The sequence below is a fragment of the Cyrtonyx montezumae genome, unplaced genomic scaffold (assembly GCF_038088225.1).
Source record: "Cyrtonyx montezumae isolate F1298 unplaced genomic scaffold, pur_monq_1.0 scaffold_11, whole genome shotgun sequence".
NCBI classification, from domain to species: Eukaryota; Metazoa; Chordata; class Aves; order Galliformes; family Odontophoridae; genus Cyrtonyx; species Cyrtonyx montezumae.
Genome location: NW_027071837.1, coordinates 4,579,659 through 4,603,513, shown reverse-complemented (window position 1 = coordinate 4,603,513; position 23,855 = coordinate 4,579,659). Strand labels below are relative to the sequence as shown.

The following is a 23,855-nucleotide window of genomic DNA, read 5'->3' as shown; positions in this document are numbered from 1 at the left end:
CCAGGTTTGGGGCAGGGCATGCAGGATGCAGCTCTGGGCTCAGCTAGTGAAGCCCTGTGCCATTGTGGCCCCCGGAGCTCAGCTCCTGCAAGAATTCAGCCTCCCACTGCTGGGACATGCCAGCCTACCTTGGCCTGCAAGGGGGGCTGCAAATCCCCTCTGTTTCAGGGGTAAAATCTTTCAAGATCTGCTTGTCCCCGGGAGTACAAATCTCCATTTGGTTTCTAGGCTGAACTGCCTTTATTTTAGGCTCCTGCTGTTGAAAGCTTGCTGAAAAGCAGGGAGGGGGGTGTCACCAAGAGACCCCAGGACCTCCTGCTTCCTATGTCCCAGGGCACGGATGCATGTGGGATCTGATGCCCGCGCTGCAGGTCAATAACCACAGTGGGTGCCCAGGTGTGGCACCCAGCTCTGCTCCCCTCGGCGCTGCTCCTGCTCCTTGCAGGTCCTCCCACTGTGCCGCAGCCCCCGGGGGTCACAGAAGCACCGTGATGGGGACAAAGGGACGAGGGAGAACGCTGCAGCTGCGGGAGAATCGCCTCTCTGAGTGTCTGCTGGAGGACTGGAGCGGGGAGGAGGTGCGAGGGGGGGAGAAAAGCAAATCGCCTTCAATAAATCACTGAGGAAGGGGCGGGGGTTAAGGTGAAGGGGGGGGGCTTGATGTGGGAAAGGGTGGGTTGTGGCTGGGGATAGCCAACTCTCCGTGCTGGCCCAGGTGTCCCTGCTCCCCTCCAGAAAACCTGGTGCCAGCTATTTGCTCACCGCGGTCACGTTTGTTTGGGTGTCTGCTCCTCCCCGGGAGGCGGCGGTGCCACTGCCAGGTACCCACAGCCCTTAGGGACATCCAGGGACAGCAACTGTAGTGTGCCAGCACCCGCAGCTCCGCACCTCTGGGCACAAAGAGCCGACGAGGAGAGGAGGAGGAGGAGGAAAGGAGGAGGAGGAGGTGGTGATAGGGGGCTCGCTGCGTCGCCTCATTTTTGCACCCAACACACAGCCCGTGGGGTGTGTGTGAGTGCGTGCATCTGCTGCTGGAGGACTACGGCTGCTGCAGCATCTGCGCCGAGCTGCCGGCACGGGGGTGCCAGGGGAGCGTGCCTGTTTACTGCCTGGTGACAAGTGTTGCGATGCAAAAACCGAACGTGCCTGCGGAGGGGAGGATGCGCCTGCTGCTGCACCTGTAAGGAGAGGAGAGGCTTCCCAAGGCATTCGGCAGCAAGCAGCTGAGGCTCCGGGCACTGGCACCTCCTCCCTCTGGCTCCATCGCTGCTTGCTCGCTTTGGATCTCTTCTTCAAGGGAGAGGAGGAAAAAGGATTCAGAAAAAAAAAGCCCTACAACAGGGCAGAGCCTGCTGGAGTCTAACAGGTGTTTGCTGGGATTTGAATGGGGAGGAGACGTGGGGGGGAGAAAAGTTAACTGGAGAAATCGGGGCTAGGAGAGATGCGATGATCTTGTGCCAAGTGGATGTGCCGTTTCTGCGTGTGAATAGCGCGTCTGGAGCAGCTCAGAGGGATGCCTTGGAAGTCGTCTGTTTGATCTCCGTAGAAACAGTTCTGCCTGCAAACTTTCCTCTGCCAGAAGTTGGGAGAAATAAATAAAAGAAGCATCAGAAAATCAAAAGGGGAAAATCCCAGCCGACAAAACCATTTGGACCTAAACTGTTGCGTCCTGACGTGGGGCTGCGGTGCGCGCATCACTCCAGCACCTCCCGGGCTCTGAGCCTGTGGGTGCTGGGTGGTGGCTGTCCCAACGTTGGGGACAGCTGAGCAGCATGCTGGCTCTGGCACCTGTGGCCGGCCAGCAGACCCCGCGTGCCTGACCCGCCGGTGGCACCGGGGCCGTGGCGGCCATGGCCGCAGCCATCGCCAGCTCCCTGATCCGCCAGAAGAGACAAGCCAGGGAGCGGGAGAAGTCCAATGCCTGTAAGTGTGTCAACAGCCCCAGCAAGAGCAAAGGAAGCTGCGACAAGAACAAGTTGAATGTGTTTTCCAGGGTCAAACTCTTTGGCTCCAAGAAGAGGCGAAGAAGGCGACCAGGTTGGCAAGGGTTATGTGTTCGGGGGGTTGGTTTGTTTTGTTTGGTGCATATGGGGCTGTGCATCAGTTGCAGGAATGTCTCAGGGCTGGTAAAATGGGTGTTCAGGTATTGCCATCTTGGCTTGTATGATCTGATAGACACGGGTACCCTGTGCCAGTCCTCTCCCTGTTCATATTCATCCGATTTGTTTAGATAATTGCACACCATTGCCTCACCTGCACACCTGTGTGCATCCATGTCCTGGTAATTCAGCAATCTCGCTGTTTTACACATACGCATATACAAACACACGTGATTTATTTGTGGGGGAGATGTTAGCACCTCCTTCAGCTGTACAGTAAATAACTTAGCACTAGAGATCTGTTCTTGTCCTCCTGCTTTGCAGAATGCCAGCGCCTTGCTTGATTGCAGAAGAGGCTTTTTGCTTTTGCTGGCACCTTATGGAGTTGTGCTTCAGTTCCCTGTTCCTTTCTAGGAATCTCATGCATGCAGCCACCTGCAAATGCGATCCCCTCTGTGTCAGAGGTGCTGAAGATCAGGCATGAAGGCTTGGTCCCTGATCTGAGTGGGTTTATTGTATGTGGGAGGAGCATAACCCTCCAGTAAATGTTGTGATCGCTTCACTGTGCTAAGGCAGTGGTGCTGTTAGCCACTGAACCTGTCTGCCTTTCCCAGCAGCCACCCAAGGGCTGCCTTGCTCATAGTTTGCAAGCAGCACTGAGATGTGGGGTGGCTAAAATGCCAAAGCAGTGCTTGGATTAATTGTTTGTCAGATGGGTTGGCGAACAAAGATTGTGCATCAGTCAGTACCCTTGTTATAATGGGCACGGTGGGGATGGTTTAATGATTGGACTGGATGATCTTAGTGCAGATCTTTTCCAACCTTAACGATTGTATGATTCTGAAAGTCTCCAATAGAAAGTAACACAAAGTGTCATAAGCTTTTGCCTTCAGCTCCTACTAAAATGAAGAAGCTGCCTGCTAGCAGAGCTCCCTAATATCTTTGATTACAAACACAAGGACTCTTACCCAGGCACTAGAAGTTGGAAATGACACATCATATCTCCCCAGTGGGTTTATCTGTGAATTAAGTAAGTTGTCGTGGAGCGAGCTGCAGAGAATGCATCAGCTCCTGACAAGCAGACTTGTGTGAAATGACTACAATGCAGATGTCATTGGGATTCAGTAGAAGTAGACCTTTTCTTTCCAATTACTCCTGGTGCATTACCTAGGTATTTTAAATGGCAGACTTGACAGCAAATGCCAGGTTGGTCTAGAATGATCTGAAAGTGTTTGAGATATTTCACTTTTGAACTGTGAATATGAGGATGGTTATGAAAAGGAAAAAAAAAATTGAAGAGAGAAATCTTTCCGAAGTATGTGTTGTTTTGATCTTCTTCTAGCTGACGAGATAATTACCTTAACCCTGATGGTAATATTTATTTTGCAGTTCCACGCATTGCTGGATTTCAGGGTTCCCCCCTCCATTCCCCATATGTTCACTGAGTAGTTTATCGCTTTGGATGCTCTGCACTCTTTGGAGGAGCACAGGATGGGGGTTTGTTTATTAGAGCTGCAGCAGTTCCTGTGGTAAATGTTTGCTGCTATATATTTAGGCTCTCAGCTGTCACTACAGCTCCCATCAGCACTATCGTAGTAGTCCTCTTTTCCCTCTCCTTTTAAGAAATCACACCTTTTTAAAAAGCAGAATGTACTCTTTGCCAGCTCACTTCTAATCTTAAATGAGATAGGGCTGAGCTCCCGAGGCCAAGCAGCTCGCCGTTGGAATTTGTAGTTGCTGGAAGCAGTTTTTAATGTTGTGCCTTCATTACAATAGAAAGTGGCATTTAATCATTTTGGCAATTGATTTTATAGACATTGATTTGATCTCACCCTAAGCAAAAAGTGTTGCAAAGCTGGTTGCCCTGCTTACGCCCTGGATCTTTTCTCATATCTCAGCACTGAGAAGAAACCAGGAGATTTGTGTTTAGCATCCTGCTCGCTTGTAATGGCACATCAGGATTTCCCACATTAATCTCACTATTGTTTTTTTACAGAGCCTCAGCTTAAAGGTATAGTAACAAAGCTATACAGCAGGCAAGGATACCACTTGCAGTTGCAAGCAGATGGAACAATTGATGGAACAAAAGAGGAGGACAGTAGTTATAGTAAGTGGCACGAGAATAAATGGTGTGTTTGTGAATTGTGGTGTCTCATTCTTCCCATGTAGGTCCATCAGATATTGTCCCACAGTGACTGAGTGGCAGCAGCATTAACACTGTGCGCACGGTGCAGAGCTCCTTCAGACTTACTGGGTCTGAAGGAGATGCAAATACAAATCACTCATAAGAATAACGAACTAGAGAAAAGTAATGATGACACATATGACAAACAAAGCAAATGTTATCTCCATGGTAATCTAGAGAAGTTCATTGCTGTCCTTTGGATTTTATTAGATTTTTTTTTTTTCAACAGGGAAAATTTGCTCGCCTACTCAGAGCGCCTGAAATAGAATAACGCTCTCTCCACTCTGAAACTGGGGCTCATTCAAACAGAGCTGCGTTATCTCACGTAATGAGAGTTCATCATCATTTTTAAAGTTCACATTTCCCTATTATTATTATTTTTTACCCATTCTAAACTTAATTATACCTTCCGATTTCAACCGGGTTTTCTGCAGGGAAAAAAAATGGTATCGGTGAATTTTTATTTATTTATCGAACAATTTTGAGAGTTAATAGAAAACAAGAAATGATGACCAGAATGTAGATTTGATGCGTGTTCATAAAAAATGCAAATGTTTCAGATATCTGTACAGTTTAGCTAAAACTAAGTTACCGTTCTGGGAGTGATTAGGAGGGAAAGGAGTTGGACCACTTAGGCATCCAGCGGGGAAATCAACAGGCAGAACTCCCCCTTTACAAACACCTCTGGTTATTACGAGGTGCTGATGGCAGTGAGGAAGATGGCACAAAGGCCAGAGTGGAGCAGTGGTGGTCGAGTGCTGCTGTGTTGCTGAGTTCTCTAGAGGCATGGCATCCCCTCTAAGAATGACTCTTACAGATCATAAATATTGCTTTTCCTTCAAATGATTGAAAATCTTGACAGACCAATGCGTCAGGTTTTCAGAATGATTCTGCTAATTACCCTTAAAAAAAAAAAACACAAAGAAAAATAAAAAGAAGAAAAGAAATGAAAACCATATTTTCTCCGTTACTACATGATGTTCTCATAAACTTTAAATGTGCCAGAGCAGACATCTGAAACTGAATATTATTTTTTGAAGGGATTGTTTCATTTAAATACTTTACTTGGGATTCCTCTCATGAGGATTTTGACACTCTAAGCAAGGTTAAATTTGATTGTCCGTGCTTTTGACATTCATGTCAACATATCTATTTCTAAGATACTTTTGTTTCCACTGTGTCCTTACATTTACCTAATGTGACAGATTATAAAGCAAACCTTATAGACTCCTGGTTACTGCACGTCAGCCCTCGAGGTGCTGGACACTTAAATGTAATGAAAGTAGCTCAGAAATGATTGCGATAAATCTGTGATCAGAACACAGGAGAGTTTTGTTGTAAAAAAAAAAAATAGTTTCATGTATATCCCTCCCTTACGTAAGATAAAGGAGAAAAAATATATAAAATAAATAGATCTGAAAGTCCCACGATATTTAATTTTCTTTAATAGCAACATTTCTGTTAATGGTACTATTAGGAGAAATAGATTAATGCTAGGGATCAGAACCCATGTAATGGGTTTCTCCCGAAGCCTTGCTCACATGAATACTGAGTGGATCAGGCCCACTAAAATCCCTTCCTCCAGTTTCTGGAGATATCTCTTTCCCCTGCCCTGTGTCTGCACTGCAGAGCCTTCCCTGTTCAGGAAGATCCCTTCTCTGTTCCCTTCTTTTCTCCTTTGCACCCCAGGGGGTATCGTAGCTCTTCTCTTTTGCCACTGCCACCAACCACGTGCTCTAAGACCATTTGCTTTGCATTGCAGTGAGGTAATTAAAACTCCCCTTAATGAGGGGAACATCCTCAGATTCATCTGTTGCCAGCAAAGCGATTGCATAGTGCTGGGGCTCATAGAGCAAACCAGAATGGTGGCCTGCCTGATCTCCTTATTAAATTTGCCTTCCCTGTTTATTGCAGGGATGAGGAGAACTGGCATCCTCTCTTCTGGGCTCCTGACAGCAGCCTGGGCCCTGAGGTCTGCCTTCTCCATCTTTGCTACCCAGTGCTGGGTGGGAAGTTTGCCTGAAGGTGCCCTTTGGCTCTGACTTGGGAGTAATTATTGCTGTCACTGCAATCCCACTGCTTCAAGCAGGGTTCATCAAAACAAGCTGGCATCCACAACTGCAAGGAGTTTAAAAGAAAGCTCAGATTTTGGAGCACAGTGCAGGCAGGAAGCGAGCCATCGAGGTGAGGAACTGTAGAGCTCACCAGACCTCGTTTTAAGCCAGGACTCCATGTAATTTGAGGAAGTGCCTCATAGAAAGGATTTCCTGGCTGAGAACCAGATTCTGCCTCATTAAACGTGTTAAACAGGGCAAGGTTTTAAATCAAGACAGAATTTATTCCCCAATTTTGGCACGACACAGAGATGTGAGGACTTATATAATAAAGAAATGTAGGAAATAATGCCCTGTGGACAGCGTATGGAAGGCCAGGTGGCTGTGAAAATGGTGGCACAGACCTCACAGCACTGAATACATTAATAAATCCAGCTGTGTCTGCTGCCTTTTTATTTTACAGCTCTAATTCACTGTCAGCATATATTGCACAACAGCTATAGCAAAGATCATATCTCCCTTAGGCATCACCAAGTATTTCATTACAAAGGATATTATGTCCTTAATTCACACAGCGCAAACGTAATGGGGAAAGGCGAGGATGCAAATAACTGCATTGTTTTGGGCTAATGCAAACTGATTGTCACAGCAAACAATTTATTAACCCGTGGCTTTTTTTGCCAGCCTTTGGGGTCAACCAACAGAAATGAAATAGCATCTCATACCCGTTGTCCCTGGCAGGGGATGTCTGCAGAGAAGGGTGCAGCGTGGCTCTGCACTTGACCGTGGTGCAGGGCCAGCAGCACTCCCCCGCATCCCTTTTTGCAACTTCCGACAGTCAGCTGCCAATCCCACCAACATATGCACCAGCTTCCAAGCGTGCCCGCCGCTCGCCTTGCCTCAAAATAGAGCGTGTACGTTTATGGCAGGAAAACACGTTCAGCTGCGGAGGAGAGCAGCTGAGCGCCCGCTGCAGCGAGTTCCCCAGCATCCTGTCTCTGCTCACTTTGCCAAGCATAGCACAGCCAGGAATCGCTCGCTAAATCCAATCTCTGTTCCTTGTGGCTGTGAGCTCCATCTTCCTGACTGTCCCAGGCTTTGCCTTGTGCTCAGTTCATCTGCGGGCAGCTCTGTTTGCAGTGGAGCCCATACTCGTAGCCTTGTGTTGAAAACCTGAAAGCCCCACGCTGAAATGCGGTGTTAAAAAAAGCATCTTTCAAAAGAGAGCTCCAGGTTCTGCTTGGATACAGAGCTTTCAATTGCACTCTTCTGCCCACAGGGAGATCAGGTGCTGCTTTTTAGGGGCTGAGCTGCAGAAGTGGGCTTCCCTCAGGAGCGCTCACTGAGTCAGACAGAACATTTTCTCCCACAGAAAAATTCAAGCGGTTGATAGAAGAAATGAGGAAACTGTAACAGAGCAGAGTTCCCTTAGTGAAAGTTTTGTTTGCTAAAACCAGCAGAGAATTAGAGGATTTTGTTTTAGTGACGAGAAAGCCACTTCCATTGGTCTTGTGCTTGCGGGCTGGTGTGAAGGGTGGCTGCATGTGTCCGTACATACCAGGGACGTCCAGCTGTGTGACTGAGCAGAGCCTGATTTCACCACAGTTTCAGTCTTCATTCCTAGAGCCCATCATCACCTCTAGCCATGCCTTCACCGACACAGGATATGCATCCACGTGCACTTTCCTGTTTGGAAGGTTGTGAGCAACTTCTACTGATGAAAAACCATAAAACCGTAACAGATGGTGCTCCTGACGGCCCTACTCCCAGAGTTTAGGATCTGTATTAAATGCTGTCAGGCTGCAGGATTTCTTTTAATTAAATATGACCATTTGGGTGTCGTCAGGCTGAAAAAGGTATTTATAATGGGTAGTCATTCTTTTTGAAAGTAGTAAAAATATTTCAAATCTATCATTCAGTTTTAAATTGGCTTCAGACTGTGCACATAAATACCAAACTTCAGCCTGATGCATACTGGGATTCTACAGCCAAGTAATGGATGGCTAGAAATGTAAGCCATCCTAACTCTGTCCTTACACAAAAGTGTGGAAGGAGACACTTGGGGTAATGATGATTTGAGAATTTGATTAACTTCCCCTCAATTTTGGATCCTCCATATCAAACACAGAGCACGGTATTCAACTCACTGTTACTTGAACAATGAGTTCAAGTAACATCAGGATAGCCACAAATGTAAGCTGTGGCAGAGCTTTGCTTGTTCTGTTAATTTGCTATTTAAAAAACAGTATCATCATTTTCCTGAGGAGAGGTTTCTCTGCTTACATATACTGCCACTGTTAGCATGTATGTAGGTAAAAAAACAAGCTCAATTTTGAAGACCCAAATTTTGGGTTCGATCTAAAGAATACACTGTCATTTCATTTCATTTTGAAGTTATTTAGCACTGTTTTTCCAAACCCATATTCCTCTCAACAAGAGCAAAAAATATATATATACAAGGAATTTTGAGTGGAAACACTTTGAGATACTCATAAGGGGTTTTAACTTTCCTGAATTTCTTTTTTGGTCAAAAAACGTTTCATGAATTTGACGAAAAGGAAAAAAAAAAAGTATTGATAATTTTGCAAAACTTTTTGCTTGTTTGGAGATTTTCTTTTTTTCTTTATTTTTTTCCCTCCACATTTATCATCATTAAACAAAGATAAAGGTATGTTCAACTCCGCTCAGCCCTGGGATTGTGCTTACGAGGCAGGTAAGTAAGCTCAGCTCTCAGGACCTCCAATCCACCATCTCCATGGTGAAGGGGGGAGATGCATTGATTATCCTCTGTAGATAATTTCTGAGTTATTGCTAGAAATTGCTATACAAGACAAAGATATTAGCAGTATTGTTTTGTGGCACCCACGGAAATTAATGTATGCATGAATAGACTTTTATTTGGTTCTAGTAATTACGGCTTAATGCTCTATCTAATCTGCATACTGTAAAGGATTAATTTTGCTTTCCATCTCCTTTCTCTCCCAGCGTTGTTTAACCTCATACCTGTGGGTTTACGAGTGGTGGCGATTCAGGGGGTTCAAACAAAATTGTATCTGGCAATGAACAGCGAAGGATACCTATACACATCAGTAAGTAAACGCTTGTCATCTTTTTTTCTGACTTAAATTCTGTTAAAATCTCAGTCCGTTAATAATTTGCAGTTTCTAGGAATCCAATTGTAACCTATAGAGTCGGAATTTGGCGGTGAATTAGGTCTAGCGGCGATGTGCTTGTTTAGTTTACTGCTCTTTTTTTTTTCTATTATGAATACATAGGAATGTGTGGAATCAAACCACAGCACCTTGGATGCAGACTGATGATCCCAAAGTGTGAAATCAATTCCAAAACAAATTTAAAAGGACGCAAAACCAAACCAGACAGGAAGCTCTCCCTTGGTCACTGCGAACTGATTACGCTAATCAGTGCGGGGTAGGGAGGAAAAAGGACAGCGTGGTGAATCACACGCATGCCTGAGCACATTTTGTATCTTCCCATATCATCACCATTGCTGTTATTAAAAGGGATTAGAGAAAGTCATCTTTTGTTTGGCCAGGACGTTCAAATAGATATGGAATCGGGTGCCAAAAACTTTAGGGCTTCAAGATGCTGTGTGAGTAAAGGGATGTTTCATATAGCAGGTTTGATGACGAATGTCAATTAATAATTTTCAGTGACATTTCTCAAGAGAGTGAACGCTGTTTTCATGAAAAAAAAAAAAAGAAAAGAAAAGAAGAAGAGACTTTCTGAAAAACAGACAATTTTTCAATTAAAAACATACAGTTGAATTATGTTCAGGAGTTTTAATTATGAAGTCTTAATAGATTTTTCCCAAGGAAGAAATGAGAGGAAAATGTAATTTATTATCCATTACAAATTATTCTCCTTTAAGAATGATTCCCTTAAGATGCCTTTAATACTGGTAACAATTAAATAAACTCATTCATATCTCCCATTTGTTTTGCAATCCTGACGTCTGGGACACAAGGTGAACTTTGCCTATTCCTTCTGCAAAAGAAAAAGCAAATTAGAGCTGAGGGTGCTTTGGGACAAAGTAAAATGGCAGTGAGTGGCATCGAACTCCACTTCTCTTTCTGCTGTGGCTGTTTACTCAGTGTTTCTAATCCACTGATCTGCTTGGAGGGCTGTGGCCACACAGGCAGATTGTGCAAAGCCCCTTTAATCCTGTGCAGTCATGGTCCCGTAACGCACAGTGCCATTTACATTTGCACTGCTCATGCACCTTCAACTGCAGCATGCGTGTTCATTGACACTGGCATCTTCTGGCTGCCCACTCACTGACAGCACTGAGCCATGCAGGATTCTGCTGGCACTGCTCTGCCTCTGTCAATGTCACCTCTTGAGTCATGTGTTGGGGTAGGATAGAGCAATTTGTGCAATAAAGTGAAATTCCATCACTGCGTGCAGCAGACACGCTGGCTGGAGTGGATCACTTCTTTTGCTGCAAGGTGCGTGCTGCAAGAGTCAGATCTATTTTTGCAAAAGTGCACTAATTTTTGTGAAGTTGGAGAAAATGGGATGCAGACAGATTCAGACCTGCTGCGAGGGCATGAAGACAAAGGGACTGTCACTTCCATTATCCCTCAGTGAGGAGGCTGTAACAGAATGTAAGACTGAGAGTCGTAGAATATCCTTAGAAGGGACCCGTAAAGATCACTGATTCCAACTCCTGGCTCCACACCCCAAACTCAGACCGTATGTCTGAGAGTGTTGTCTGGATGCTTGTTGAACTCATTACTTATTTTGGGGAAGTCCAGCTTTTAGTCTGACAGGTCCCTACACACTGTAGGCAGAGCTTGGCATTTCGTCATGGTTATCACTTTTGGGTTTTGTTGGCATTGATTAGAGAGAGTTCTTTACGTGGTCTCGTGTGTTGCCATGCATAGCATCATCTTGAATCCTTTCATTTCTGTGAAGTTAATACATTATGTTATTGTAAAACTAGCAGGCAACATCTCCCTGTTTTTCCCTTAGTAATAATAGTAAATCTTGTTATTTATTAGGTAGCTGTATTTGTTCTTATATTTTTCAGCCTGATAGGCTTCACCTGCTATGTCAACAGATTTGGGATTACAGCTCCAGCACCACTTTTTAAGTCTTTCTAGCTCATCTTTTACTGATAATAGTCCTTTCAGCAAGGGATACAGCCTGACAATCTGATACATGAGAAATTAGCTCTGTATTTTGGACTGGATTTCTGGTTGATGTAAATGAGTCCCAGGAGAGCACGGCTGATTTATGCCAGCTGAATGCTCACCTGTTCAAGGGATGCCAACAGGGAGCCTGAGGAAGAGATCAGCTCAAGTAAGTGACATCCATCTACACATCCCGAGGCTTTCCAAGCCCCTGCAGGGAGATGTTCCTGAGTGGGATCTGTCAGGAGCAGGCAGATGGCAACATGGGATTGATCGGCAGCCGAAGGTCCGTAATGTGCTGACAAACTCTCGCAGCAAGAACAAGGGGAAAGAGAGAAATATACTGCAATAGTAGATGATGACAACGGATAGTTGCACCATTTTCAGAGAGAAATGTAATTAGCATTGATGATACAATTAAATAGGGAGAGGGAATATCTTGGTCTACGTCATGACCATGTGCCTTCAGTTTTATTGTGATCTCAAAAGTTCATTTGTGTTTGTGTCTCCGCCGTTTCCTTCAGGTTGCATTGCCAGAAGTTATAGATTCATTTGAGAAATGATTTGAAAAGTACACTACTGCCGCGCCATCGCTGTTCCTTGTCCTGTGCTGCTGTGTGTGCACCCAGTAGTGCCTTTCAGCCTGAACATTTCTGAATGAGTTGATGTGAAGTCTGACATACGTAGAAAATATTTCCTAGCCACAGTGTGCTACAGTTGTTGGCAGAAGGAGAATATCTGCGGATGCCTTTTGCCAATTTGTTGAGCTCTGCCTTTGGCCTCGTCCCTTCCCCCAGCAGGATGTGATTCAGGGAGCTGACCTCGGAGGAGGCTGCAGTTTGCTTCTGATCCAGTGACTGCACTCCAAAACGAGGTGAATTTGCTACGTGAGGGGATCAGTGAAGTATAATAAATCTGCAGAGAGCAGATATCTGTAGTTGTCTGCCAGACTTTATAGATAGTTTGCGGCGTCTGTCAGTTAGAGCAAAAATAATATCTTTAATGTAATGATAAAAGCTCCTCAGGGACAAGGCAGCAACTCAGCTAAGCAAAAAAAAAAAGGTATATTAATATTAAAATACTTGTACAATTATCTACATTTGTAGCAGAGATGCATTGCAAGTCCTGGAGTACAGAGAAGGGAAGCACCCTTGGCTATGGCTGCTCACCCTGCTGGGAGCAGTGGGGCTGGTTCGTAGAACAGCGCGTTTGTAATGTTTTCCTCTATCTGGTTTCTTATCCAAGTCAAGGGAAGTCGAATGTCTGTGTCGTCCAGACTGAGCCCACCCTCAAGATTTTCCTTGCTGGGACCTTGTTGTGAGTGATTGAAGCCAGAGCTCTTCCTGCTTCTTGGTATTTGGGCATCCACTGAAACTGAAAGCCCAGGGCTGGATTCATCCCTTCTTACACGAGAGTCACGCTGTTGTGAGGTGACCTAAACAGTGTCGTGGCACCATTACCTTGTGTAACCATGTAATGAGTCATGCCCTTTTGTATTTTACCTGATTTTTCTTTTTATCTTTCAGAAGACCACCAGATATATAGGCTTGAGTGTTTCAGGCTTCATACCCTATGAATTTCTTTTGTGTTTTCCATTATCTTGCACAAGTGAAAATTATTTTAAGGCTCTCTTTCTCAGACAGGTTGTCCTAGAGCTATTGCTTTCTCATTAAAGTGGTTCTGATTTGACAGGAGAGGCTTGTGGTGATACAGAGCAGAAGCTGAGTGAGGTTCATTAAAGGGAAGGCATGTAGGTACGAGGTAAAGAGAACTGAGTGTGCTGCTTAAATTTTGCATAGGCTGAAACATAACCCAAACCATAATAAACCTCAAAAAATACCCAAAGAAAAATCAACTATCTGCATATTTTCCATGAACAGTCATGTTTATATTTAGTTTACTATAAGACAGAATTAAAGCTATCGTTGTCCTCTTACATTAAATAGATTGTCATATATGTTCACTACCTGCATGGAAAGCAAATATTGTGTAAGGCACTCACACTGATTATAACCAGGATAGCAAAACGTGATTAAATTCTTGGAGTGATTCAAAAAAATAGTTTAAATTAGTTGGTGAGGAGAGAGGTTGGGGCATATTTTAATACTGAGCAGTGCAGTGGTGACCTGCTGCAGTTAATGGGAATGGCTGGGGCATTTATAATGAATTACTGGCAAAGAGCATTTTTCCACCTCAGGGAAATGGTGCAAACCAAGAGATAGGGGGAAGAATCAAAAGCTTCATCCAGCTAAATTTGCACGTCAGTATAAATGATTTTTTACCACGAATGCTCAAGCACAGACTACACCTTAATATAGTTCATTTTCTTCAGCCATAAGGTCTCAGATGCAGCTGCAGCACATTCTTCTTTCTATTGCAACACCTTGTGAGGAATGTGCAGCATCCTCCCGGCAAGTACATGGGGCATTGTGCTGGCAGCCCTGGATGCTACACAGTGAAAGGCAGTGAGGGGCATGTAAGGTGTGGGAGCAGTGCTCAGGCAGGAGCTGCTCTCAGAAGGTCCCCGGGCACTGCAGGATCAGTCTGTGCTGATAAATGTTTTCTGACACCTTCAGCTATGGACACAGCTTTCAATTATGCCAGCTGCTAGCAGCTGCAAACCATCTGCACTTGGGTTCAGACCTACAGAGGTGTTGCAGTGCAGGGATGGATGCTGGTACCTGGCTGGGGAGAAGCCCCGTGGTGTCCCTGCAGCATCATCAGCTCCCAGCTGGGTGCTCCCCATTAGCAGGAGCTCTGACTGTGAGGTTCCAGGGTTGGCTGCGAGCTGGGCTATGTGTTGCTAGATGTTTTGTTCAGATACTGGTTTCTGCCGGAGTCAGTGTGATTCCAGATTTCAGGAGGCAGACTGCCTGCTGTCTCCAGCTGTGAAGGGAGAGCACTGCCTTCCCATGGGAGAGTTATTAAGAGACTCAGCAAGCTGACAGCCTTCAAGCTGTTATGCTGCTTTTCTCTACAAGTCATCCCCTGGGAGCTGGAGACCCACAGAGGTGCTGCTGTACATCCAGCCCTCGCTGCAGTTGGTGTGAGCTGTGGGTGCTCAGCACCTTCCAAGATGAGGCTTTGTAAGCAGAACTCAAGAAGGAGAAAGTGATGCTGAAGGACTGAGCTGCACAGAGCCTTACAGACCTGCAGTCAGATGCCAGTGCAGTGGTTTCCTATGGCCTTGGCAGAGCATGGAACTTGCCCTGAGCTGGGTAGCTTGGCAGTGGGGTTACACACTGCCACTCTCAGCAGCTCAGCCCGGCCCTGTGCCAGCACATGAGGAATGCCAAGCACCAGGACTTGGGGCTTCACACAACTCCTCACCACTATGTTGCAGAGCGTGTTTGGCAGGCAAGCCATGTGAGCAGATAAGGGCTTCGAGGAGACAGCTCATGTTGCGAAGTGCTAGAGCAAGAGCACTACCAGATTCTTGGTACGTTCAGTTCAGAGCACACATTCACATCACCAAAGGATGGATTGCATTGCTGTGATTCAGCAGAGCAGATGAGTAAAGTGTAACTTTCCCCCCCTAAATTTGCACACTGTGACCTGTCTGCCTGTGCTGGTGGTGTAGGCACCCATAGGGTGACGTGTGCCTGCTCCCTGCCAGGGCTCAGCTCTTTTGCAGTCTGCTGGGAAAATATCTGTATTAGTATTTATGTGGGGTTTTGAACTGCTGCTTTTTTTTCCCCCTGACATACAAAAAAAAAAAAAATCATCAAAATCAGGAGCTATATAGATTTTCAAATTTTCCTGCTTTCTTAGAACTTGGCTTAATTAAAAGAAAATACCACTATCCAAACTCATTTTCTCTGCTACGCTTGACTTTCCTTCTAGAAAGCTGTCTGCCTTCCCATCTCCTGCCCAGAAGGGTTTCCCCTCCCTCTCGTGCTGCAGGTTGAGTTAATGAGCAGCTCTTGTCACAGTGACTCAGCAGCTCTTCTGCCTCATTACGCCAGCTCCAGGCTGAGGAGATGCTCGTGTAGCGGCAAGGCGGGCATCTGAGCAAGGATGTTGGAGCTATAGGAACAGGCTCCCAGGATCCCCAAAACAAGAGGAAATGGTTTCAAACTAAAAGAGGGGAGATTTAGATTGGCCGTTTTTCACAGTAAGAATGGTGAGACACTGGAACAGGTTGCACAGACATGTGGTGGGTGCCCTGTCCCTGAAGAAGTACAAGGTCAGGCTGCGTGGGGCTCTGAGCTCCTCATGGAGCTCTAGGTGTCCCTGTTCAGTGCAGGGAGCTGGACCAGATGACCTTGAAGTGTCCCTTCCAACTCAATTCTGTGATTCTATGAAACCAACAGTAGCAACGGAGCACCTACTGGAAAACAAACTCAGAACTCCCGTAGAAACTAACACTGGATAACGTTTATTCAGTCTACAGAAAGTCTCTTTTACTCTGCATGTTGTTATACTCATAGCAATGGGATGCTGAGGATGCCATCATTTCTCTAGGCTCAAAAATTAGACAAATACCTGAAAGGAAACGGCTGCAAAATACAATGATGTCAAGTTTGGCTTAGGAATATCCAGAACCGTAGCTCAGCTGAGGCTGGGAGAGTCTTGAAATATAATTCCCATAATTCCCCTTTTCCTATGCTCTCCTAGAGGCATCTACAGTTATCCAACAACAGACCAGCTATTTGATAAACAAAATTTAGGAGCTCTGTGCCAGCAGTAAGCAAAGGGCCATTCAGTTCTCTAAGTGATGCCCCATCAAAACCAACAGATTATTGTGAGGGGGCTTTCAGAGCGACCTTATTAAACATTTTTGTGTCTTTTTATCTTCACGTAGCCCTGCGGTGGCAACAGTGCTAAGAGGAAGTGAGCTCAGTTCTGCTTCCACTTGGCAGCCTCAAGAGAATTGTTAACTGCTTTCTGCCCATTTGCATCCTTGCAAACCCACTGAAAGCATCCTTTTCCTGGCAGAACTTTTATTGCAAGTGATGAGGTGCAAAAACTGAGAATTCAGCTTGACTCCTGAAGTTCAAATTACATTTGCAGTGTTGTCAGTCAAAATGCATCTTTTGAAATGACTGCTGAGCAAAACTGATGGGGAGTCAATGAGCAAGAAAAATAAAATTATGATCCCCAAGATTCTTTTGGGAGATACAGCACAACTGAGGCTGGAACAGGCTCTGAGCAACCTGATGGAACTGTAGTTGTCTCTGTTCATTGCAGGGGATTTGGACTGGGTGACCTTTAAGAGTCCTTTCCAACTCAAATGATCCTATCATTCTAAAGGTGTTTCCAGGGAAAATTGTCACTTAAAGCTTGAACACCATCTTGGTATAGCATCTCAGTACCAAAACCAAGGAGACCTCTGTAAGACATAGGAAGCAGGATGCATGTGGTGTGTGATACAGAAGCTGGAAGGGTCAAATGAAATAAAAAAGTTGTCATATTTAGATTATGTCCTTGAGGTTCTTTTCTGAGACCGAATTTTTTAAGTATAATTATTGGAGGCAAGTGTGCTGAATTCCTGGATGGAAAAGCTTAAAAGGGGTCTGGAAAAGAAGACAAATCTGTTCAATAAAAATTGAATCAGGAAATTTACATTTCCATACTGAGCTGCTTTCATTAGTCAATCTCAGATTAACAGAGGAATCTGAAATTTAGGATGGATTAGGGAGCCTTTGGATACAGTGCCAATACAATAGCTTTTACCAGCAGATTGGATGATTTAAATAATTGAACAAATAAGACCTTTCATATTTTACATGATGTGGATGCTACAGGTACTATCACATTGTTTTTCCTTTCTGTAATTTTGCCCAAACAGAAGTGAATATTGAATTGTACAGTTCTTCTAAAACGAAATCCTCAGGGAGCTAGGCAAAACAGGCACGATAAGCGGTAAAGTACAGTTCTGTTTATTTAAAGCCCCAGGAGGTATCTAAAAAGCCATGGAGAGCTTCTTTTGGAATCACAGCAGAAGAGGCTGCCTGCTCTTTAAGGCAGTCTTCTCCTTTCCTGATGGATGACACTGAATACCCATTAACAAGGTAGTCAGTCGAGACCAATCATTTTCTTCCCCAGAGCATTTTTGTATGTTAAAAAAATATATTGCTGTGATATAGCAGTGTTCCTCTTGAACCCAGGTGTTAGTGGGACCTTGCATTTGAGTAAACTGGGAATGGGCAAACCTCAGTGTTTTGAGAGGGCTACTTTCCTCAAATGACAACTCCAGGACCCAGTGTTTCAGCAAACTGAAAAGAGTGAGATGTCACTTACCTTTCCAGTATGGACAGCTTCCAGCTAAGCCATGAGTCCTACTATATCATGGAGCTGGTAAACAAATTAGAAGCAGAATTTCATAAATATTAAGGCCTCCGTTCAGATTTTAGACAAAGGTTCACATCAAATCTTATTCCGTTCTCATTATTTCACACCAGTGTGCTCAAATCTAGAGGAGCATCTGCTGCCAGCTGAGCCATATTGACACTGGCAGAAGGCACAATAAGCTCAAAGTAAATAAGTGAATGATCTGAAAGAGAACAAAAAGCCAAATAAAAATCTAATAAGTGAAGTAGAAACATTTTGAAGTGCAGATCTTTTCCCTTCACCTGATGAACTAAGTATAATGGGCTTGATATTGCACCCTTTTTTCATTTAAGTAATCCTTACTCAAGCAAGAAGATTCATTGGCTGCCTGCCAGAGGAAAAAATAATCTGTTTGAGTAAGATTTGCAGGATCTGGACAGGACAGATACTGATTTTCAATATGGGAGTCGTGATTTAAAAACATGGAAGAAAAAACATTTGGGAGGCTAGTGAGGCTTTATGGCCAAGATAAGCCCTCTTTTGCTTAAAGGCAGATCCCAAGGGCTGGAATAGTTAACAGGAACAGGGAGAGTGGCAGACTTCAGCCCTGAAGGTGCAGGGGGTTTCTTTGGTGTCATGACATGTCGTTGGCATGGAGCCTTGTCTGGAACAGGATGCCCAGGTCTTCATTTTGACTCATGCAGTAGAATTGAAATGTTATTGTTTCCTACAGAATAGTTCAGCAAGTGCAGAAACAGGTGTTATGTTGATAAATAATCCCTTTCTTCAATTTTTTTTCCAAGTGTGGGGGAATAGTTGCAGCAGGCTCTTTCTGTACTGTTAATCATGGCAGCAGGATGAAGTCTACCAGTTAGTACATCATACTTTCCTCTGACACCTTTCTGTGAAAGGCACTGTGTTCCCAGTGTCATGGATGAGCAAGGATGATTACGTTCATGTTACCACCTTTAGGTGTCACATAAGCATAGCCAACTTCACTCACCTATTTTGGAAAATCTTGACTTTAATTTATGCTTTAGCTGCCTTTTTGAAGATTTAATGCGTATTCTAGACAGAGAGGCAGGGATTTTGCTTCACAGGCTACTGCTATTTTGAATTGGGCACAGACTTCCTTAGGCTTTTTCTTGTGAAATTTCTTGCAGCTGTGATAGTAAAGACCTGAATGAGCTTTATGCAAATTGTTGATTTCTACCACATTAGTTAATTGTTTCCCAAATTTGCATTTCTAATCAGTGAGATGCCAAAAACACCTGTACTCTTTAAGTGTTGCACTGACTGTTTTGTATTTCCTTCGAATATGCTTACAGGAATAATACCAGAAAGGCAAGTATTTATAAACAACATGTAGCTCTTACAGCTAAATTATAAATAATAGTTTTCTTCACAAAGTTATGTCCAGCAGCAGTGGCAGAGAAAAGGTGTCCTTGCTCATCAACCAATAGTTATTGCACTGATATCTTCCTGAATAGCACCAATTTGGTTGCACTAAATACACGTGTTTTTGTAGCCTCTCTGTCACAGCCTGGGCAGTGTTACATTTAGAGGCCATACACTGACTTCTCCATGCTGAATCCCTGAAGGTTTTGAATATTTTGGCTGAGAAGAGGTAGTCTTGGTCTGCATATGGCTTGGGACTAATTGTGCTAAGGAAAACAACCTCTTTTTGTGCTATTAACCAAGGAGGTGGGTACAGTCACCCTGGCTCATCTGTGAATCATCTGAAGAAGGTCAATTTACTACCCAATGGCAAACCTTCTACACTTACAGCCCTTCATTTTATTATCTCAGGAATAACAGTAGAAGAAAAGTGATTGTTTTCCTCTCATTTAATACCAAGCTTTCCTTTGTGGAGCAGCTTTGTTTCCCTCTGGCACTGACAATCTTCTAAACAGCAGTTGATTCTCATGTGAAACAATTGCAGTTAATGTGGGTAATTGTTGTAGTTATGGCCTTTACTTCTTGATACAATGATTATCCAATCCATCCTTTTTTTTGTTGTTGTTGTTTTTTGGTTTTTTTTCCTGAGTCATGCAGTGTTGGTGAAATTAAGTTGGCATTAGATTGAACTCCCTGGAGTCTGCTTGGTACACAAAGGCCAAATCTGAACATCTCTACTCTTTCTCAAAAGAAATATTGAGTAACCTAGAGCTGAAAGTCTTCTATACCTCAGTCCTTGTGCCTTGGGTTGTATGTTTCCTATACCCATGTTGCTGTGTCAGCTGCAGCAATGCCATGTGTATGCTGGAGAGAAGAATTTCATCCTTTGACCATTTGGGCATTTTTAAAGTTCTGTTACTAGAAAGTCCTGTGAGGTTTTACAGGACGTGTAGTTTTCAAACTCAAGTCTAAGCACTTCCAACTGAAGGTATAACAGTTTTCATTTCTGTAGCACTGCAGCAAATATGCAAATATGCAAATATCCCAAATAACTCTTAAGAGTAGTGAGTTTTGTGGGTTTGTACTGACTACTTCAGAAACAGATAAATGTATTTTCCTTTCACCTTCCTTTCAGGAATATGTTGACAAAGCTACAGAAGATTTCATTTCTCTGTAATCTTTGAAGTTCTGAAAGCCTGATAAAATTTATTTCCTTGGAGAAAGGCTTACAAAATAATAATTTTGTATCAGAACCAACCAACCTGATGCTACAAACATTTCATTTCTTAGCATAATGGTAAGGAACATGTCTGCAATAAATAAGATAGGAAATAAATCCATATGGAGGGAATAAATAGATGGACAACACTGAAACCTTTAAGCCGGGTTATCAAGCTGTGTGTAGTTGTATACTGGAACTGGAATAAAACTGCAGCTGAGTGTTTGAGGTGAAAAAATAATCACTGACCAATAAACAATAGAAATAGAGATGTGCCAGATATCAGGGCTTTTCTCCAAGTCCCATTCTCTCCAAATGAAAAACCTTTGGCTCGAGCTCAACCTAGATTTAAGACTGTTTACGCTTATCTTTTCCTTTTTCAGATAGTAATCACAACAAACCTAGCTTTGTGTTTTAACTTCAAAGAATGAATTTAATTTCAGTTCAAGGCTTATTGTTTTTATTGACTCATTTTCAACTATTCCTTGACACTTTGATATGGAGATGCTAGTCTATTGCTCACATTGGTCTGTAAGATTTAGGAGTAAGTTGTGCCTATAAGGTTAGTTACCTAATCTCTGAAAGACTGAGTGTGAAGTTTGCTACAGCTAGTGAGATGCAGAGCACAGTACTTGAAGGGTTATGAGCACGTACCAAGCCAGTTCAATAGGTATTCTTATGAGAAAACTGGTCTTACAATCAAGCTCTATTTACTGAGTTGATTTGGATATTAAGAGTAAATAATTGTATTTCTGCATAGAAAACCCAAGATTTTTTTTATTTACAGTTACAGGGACAGTTCACACCACCATCCAGAATCCATCAGCCTCATTCCAAGGCTATAATCTTGCCTGCCAAGTCCCACCAATGGTTTGATTTTATGGTCGTGTAATAAATGATAGAGATTTGCAGTTAACATACTGATGGTCAGACAGTCAGCAGTCACTGTAGCCCTTTTCCAATAGTAGCTGCTATGGTAGGGCCCCTGATTAGAACATTGTCCTTGATCCCTACTACAGAGCATCCTGCTGGTACAGGAAAGATTGCACTGGGAGATACAAATAACAAACTGGGACGAAGGGAGCATGTGGAATGGCACACTGCAAATAGATGGATGTTGTGTATCTGCTCTCAATGAAGAGTGGACTACCCCTGTGACGTGTTTGGCCACTCTCACCATGCCTCCTCCCATCCTCACTGCACAGGGTACCACACCAGCTGATGGTGGGAGGCTGCAGCTATGCATATAGGTGTGAGCCAGGTCTCCCAGAGAATCATTGCTGCAGAGAAGAGTGAGGTGGGATTCGACCAAGATCATGGCCAAACAGAGTGATCAAAGCTTTGCACTGAGTCCCGCTGGCCTGACCTCTTCTTGCAGTGAAGAAAGCGTTCAATGTTTTCAGCCTCCTGCCTAGTGAAGTAGTTATATACAGGTGTACACTATGCATTATGTGCAAACAGCTTAGAAGTTGGCTTGCATCGAAATCCCATATCTTCACCGCCCAGCCATCATTAGTAAAGAAGGTGCAGAAAAACGTGGCATTAAACTGGGAGCTAAATACTACAGCTGGACAGTCTTCTCTGTGCTGAACCAAAACAAGCCCCAGATGTCTGTAGGTGAGAGGCTGTTCTCGTGAACATAAGCCCACATGGGTCTTTCAGGAGGGAGCAGCCAGTTAAAAATAGCTGAACTCTTCCTGTTCGGTTGAGTTGTATCCTGGGGAAAGCATAAGAGCAGTAGTGATACTTTCATGACTCTTGCATTTTAAGTCTTTGAGCATGAATCACTGAAACCACAGTATGTGGAAGGACAAAGTGCTAGTGGCTGGCCAAGCTGTGCCCCATCAGTGTCAAAGCCTTTGCTAACTCCATCAAGGTCAGGCTTTCACGCTGACATTTTCATTTGCTGGGCTGTGTTTGTAAGCTTCTGGAAGAAGATCAGGCACAACCTTCTTCACCAGCTCCTTTCCTCTACCCCCTTGATCTCCTTTCTTCCTGTGAGTCTCTGTGAGCACGTGACACAAGCTGGGGAAGCAGCCACCCAAAAATCCCATTGCTTCTCAGTCTGACCTTTCCCAGATGAATTATAATCCTTCTATCCTTAGCAGGCTCCTGGTATCCCACTTAGCAAACACATTGACATGCTAACATGTTGACTCTCATCTGAGCCTGGAGAAAAAGGAAATATCTATTTAGGGCCCAGTGATGTACAGTAGAGCTGTTACCATCATAGGATGGAGCAAGAAACCTTTCCTAAGATCTTGTCTATTCTGCAGTGATTTTTCTCTCTTCCTGTGCAAATTGGTGGATGAAAGCGAATTAACTGAGTCCTGCCCTCTGCCCACATCAGTGTTCCTGGCCCAGTCAGGAAGACTAGCAAAGGTGGAGCAAGAGAGGATCAGAGACCCTCATCCATTCTCCACATTGTCAGCAAAAAAAAAGGGCAGATCTTACTTGAAAAACTATAGATATTTTTGTGCCTTATTAAAATTGTATTTACTTGGTTTCAGTATTGAAACCAAGCTATCAGTTCAGTGGTCTCTGGCCCAAATTCAGTATAATTCCCAGAATATTTAATTGTCAGCAGACACTGGATATTTACATTTCAGAAGCATTTGCTCTTATTTTGTTGCTGGGGACCTAAAGGACATCTGATGGCAGGCAAAGTTGGAGTCGTCTGTTCACATTCTTTTCTCCCCTTAAATAAGACCGTTTTCCTGTGAAGCGCTTTGTTAGAGAAATCTCTGAGATGCTATCTGGAGAGTAAAATGTTTCCATTGTAATTAATTCTGTTACAAACAGATGACACGTTGTGATATTTTACTGTGTTGCAACACTGATATGTATTTTGTAGAGCCTTGGAGAATGCATGCGTTTAGTTTTTAGGATAGGAGGAAATTATAGAGGATGGAGAAACTGTGCTGAGTCAAAAGTGGTGTTTTTTTGTAAGCACGTGTAGCAACCAGGTAAAATTTTTCATATCTGCTATTCATTTTATATTTTCTTTATTTCTCATTTCCTTTTCCTTTTTTTCCTGAAAGCTAGTATGTGTACTGCAGCATAACATCAGACTGCCAAAAAGCAATTAAGGTGTTTGGGAGAATTTGATTAAGTTTGTTTCCTTACGAAATTCCTCACGGAGTCGCACATCAAAACAGGATGACCTTGTTTCCTCAAGTGTACATGATGTGTTTGTGTGCCTGCTTGGCCGTCTGATGATGCATCTCACTCTGCTCCTTATAACTTTAAAATCCATTATCCAACTCTGGCAAAATGCAGCAGACTGGATGCAGTTTTCAGACGTTGCATTCCTGCAAGTTTCATGAAAAAAGGCAGTTGGGAAGAAGGAGAGAGCTGACCTTAATGTGGCCCTAATGAAAGAAAGGCTCAACTCTTATACAAGCCAAGGGAAGGCACTGGGAAAGCAAAAATGCCCTTGGGTTGGGAAATCTCTCTTAAGGCTTTGGCTTTAGA

General features: G+C 43.8%; 1 protein-coding gene across 2 annotated transcripts in view; it reads left to right on the top strand.

Moving 5' to 3' along the window:
- FGF13 (fibroblast growth factor 13) overlaps positions 1–23,855 on the top strand; it is a 213,363-nt gene that overhangs the window by 156,951 nt on the left and 32,557 nt on the right. The window contains exons 1-3 of one of the 2 annotated variants that reach the window (XM_065729470.1): positions 690–2,037; positions 4,096–4,206; positions 9,324–9,427. In XM_065729470.1, the coding sequence (XP_065585542.1) occupies positions 1,851–2,037; positions 4,096–4,206; positions 9,324–9,427 (402 nt within the window). In that variant the 5' untranslated portion in view covers positions 690–1,850. Of the gene's footprint in view, positions 1–689; positions 2,038–4,095; positions 4,207–9,323; positions 9,428–23,855 lie in introns of those variants that run through there. The other variant, XM_065729469.1, reaches the window with a different exon arrangement.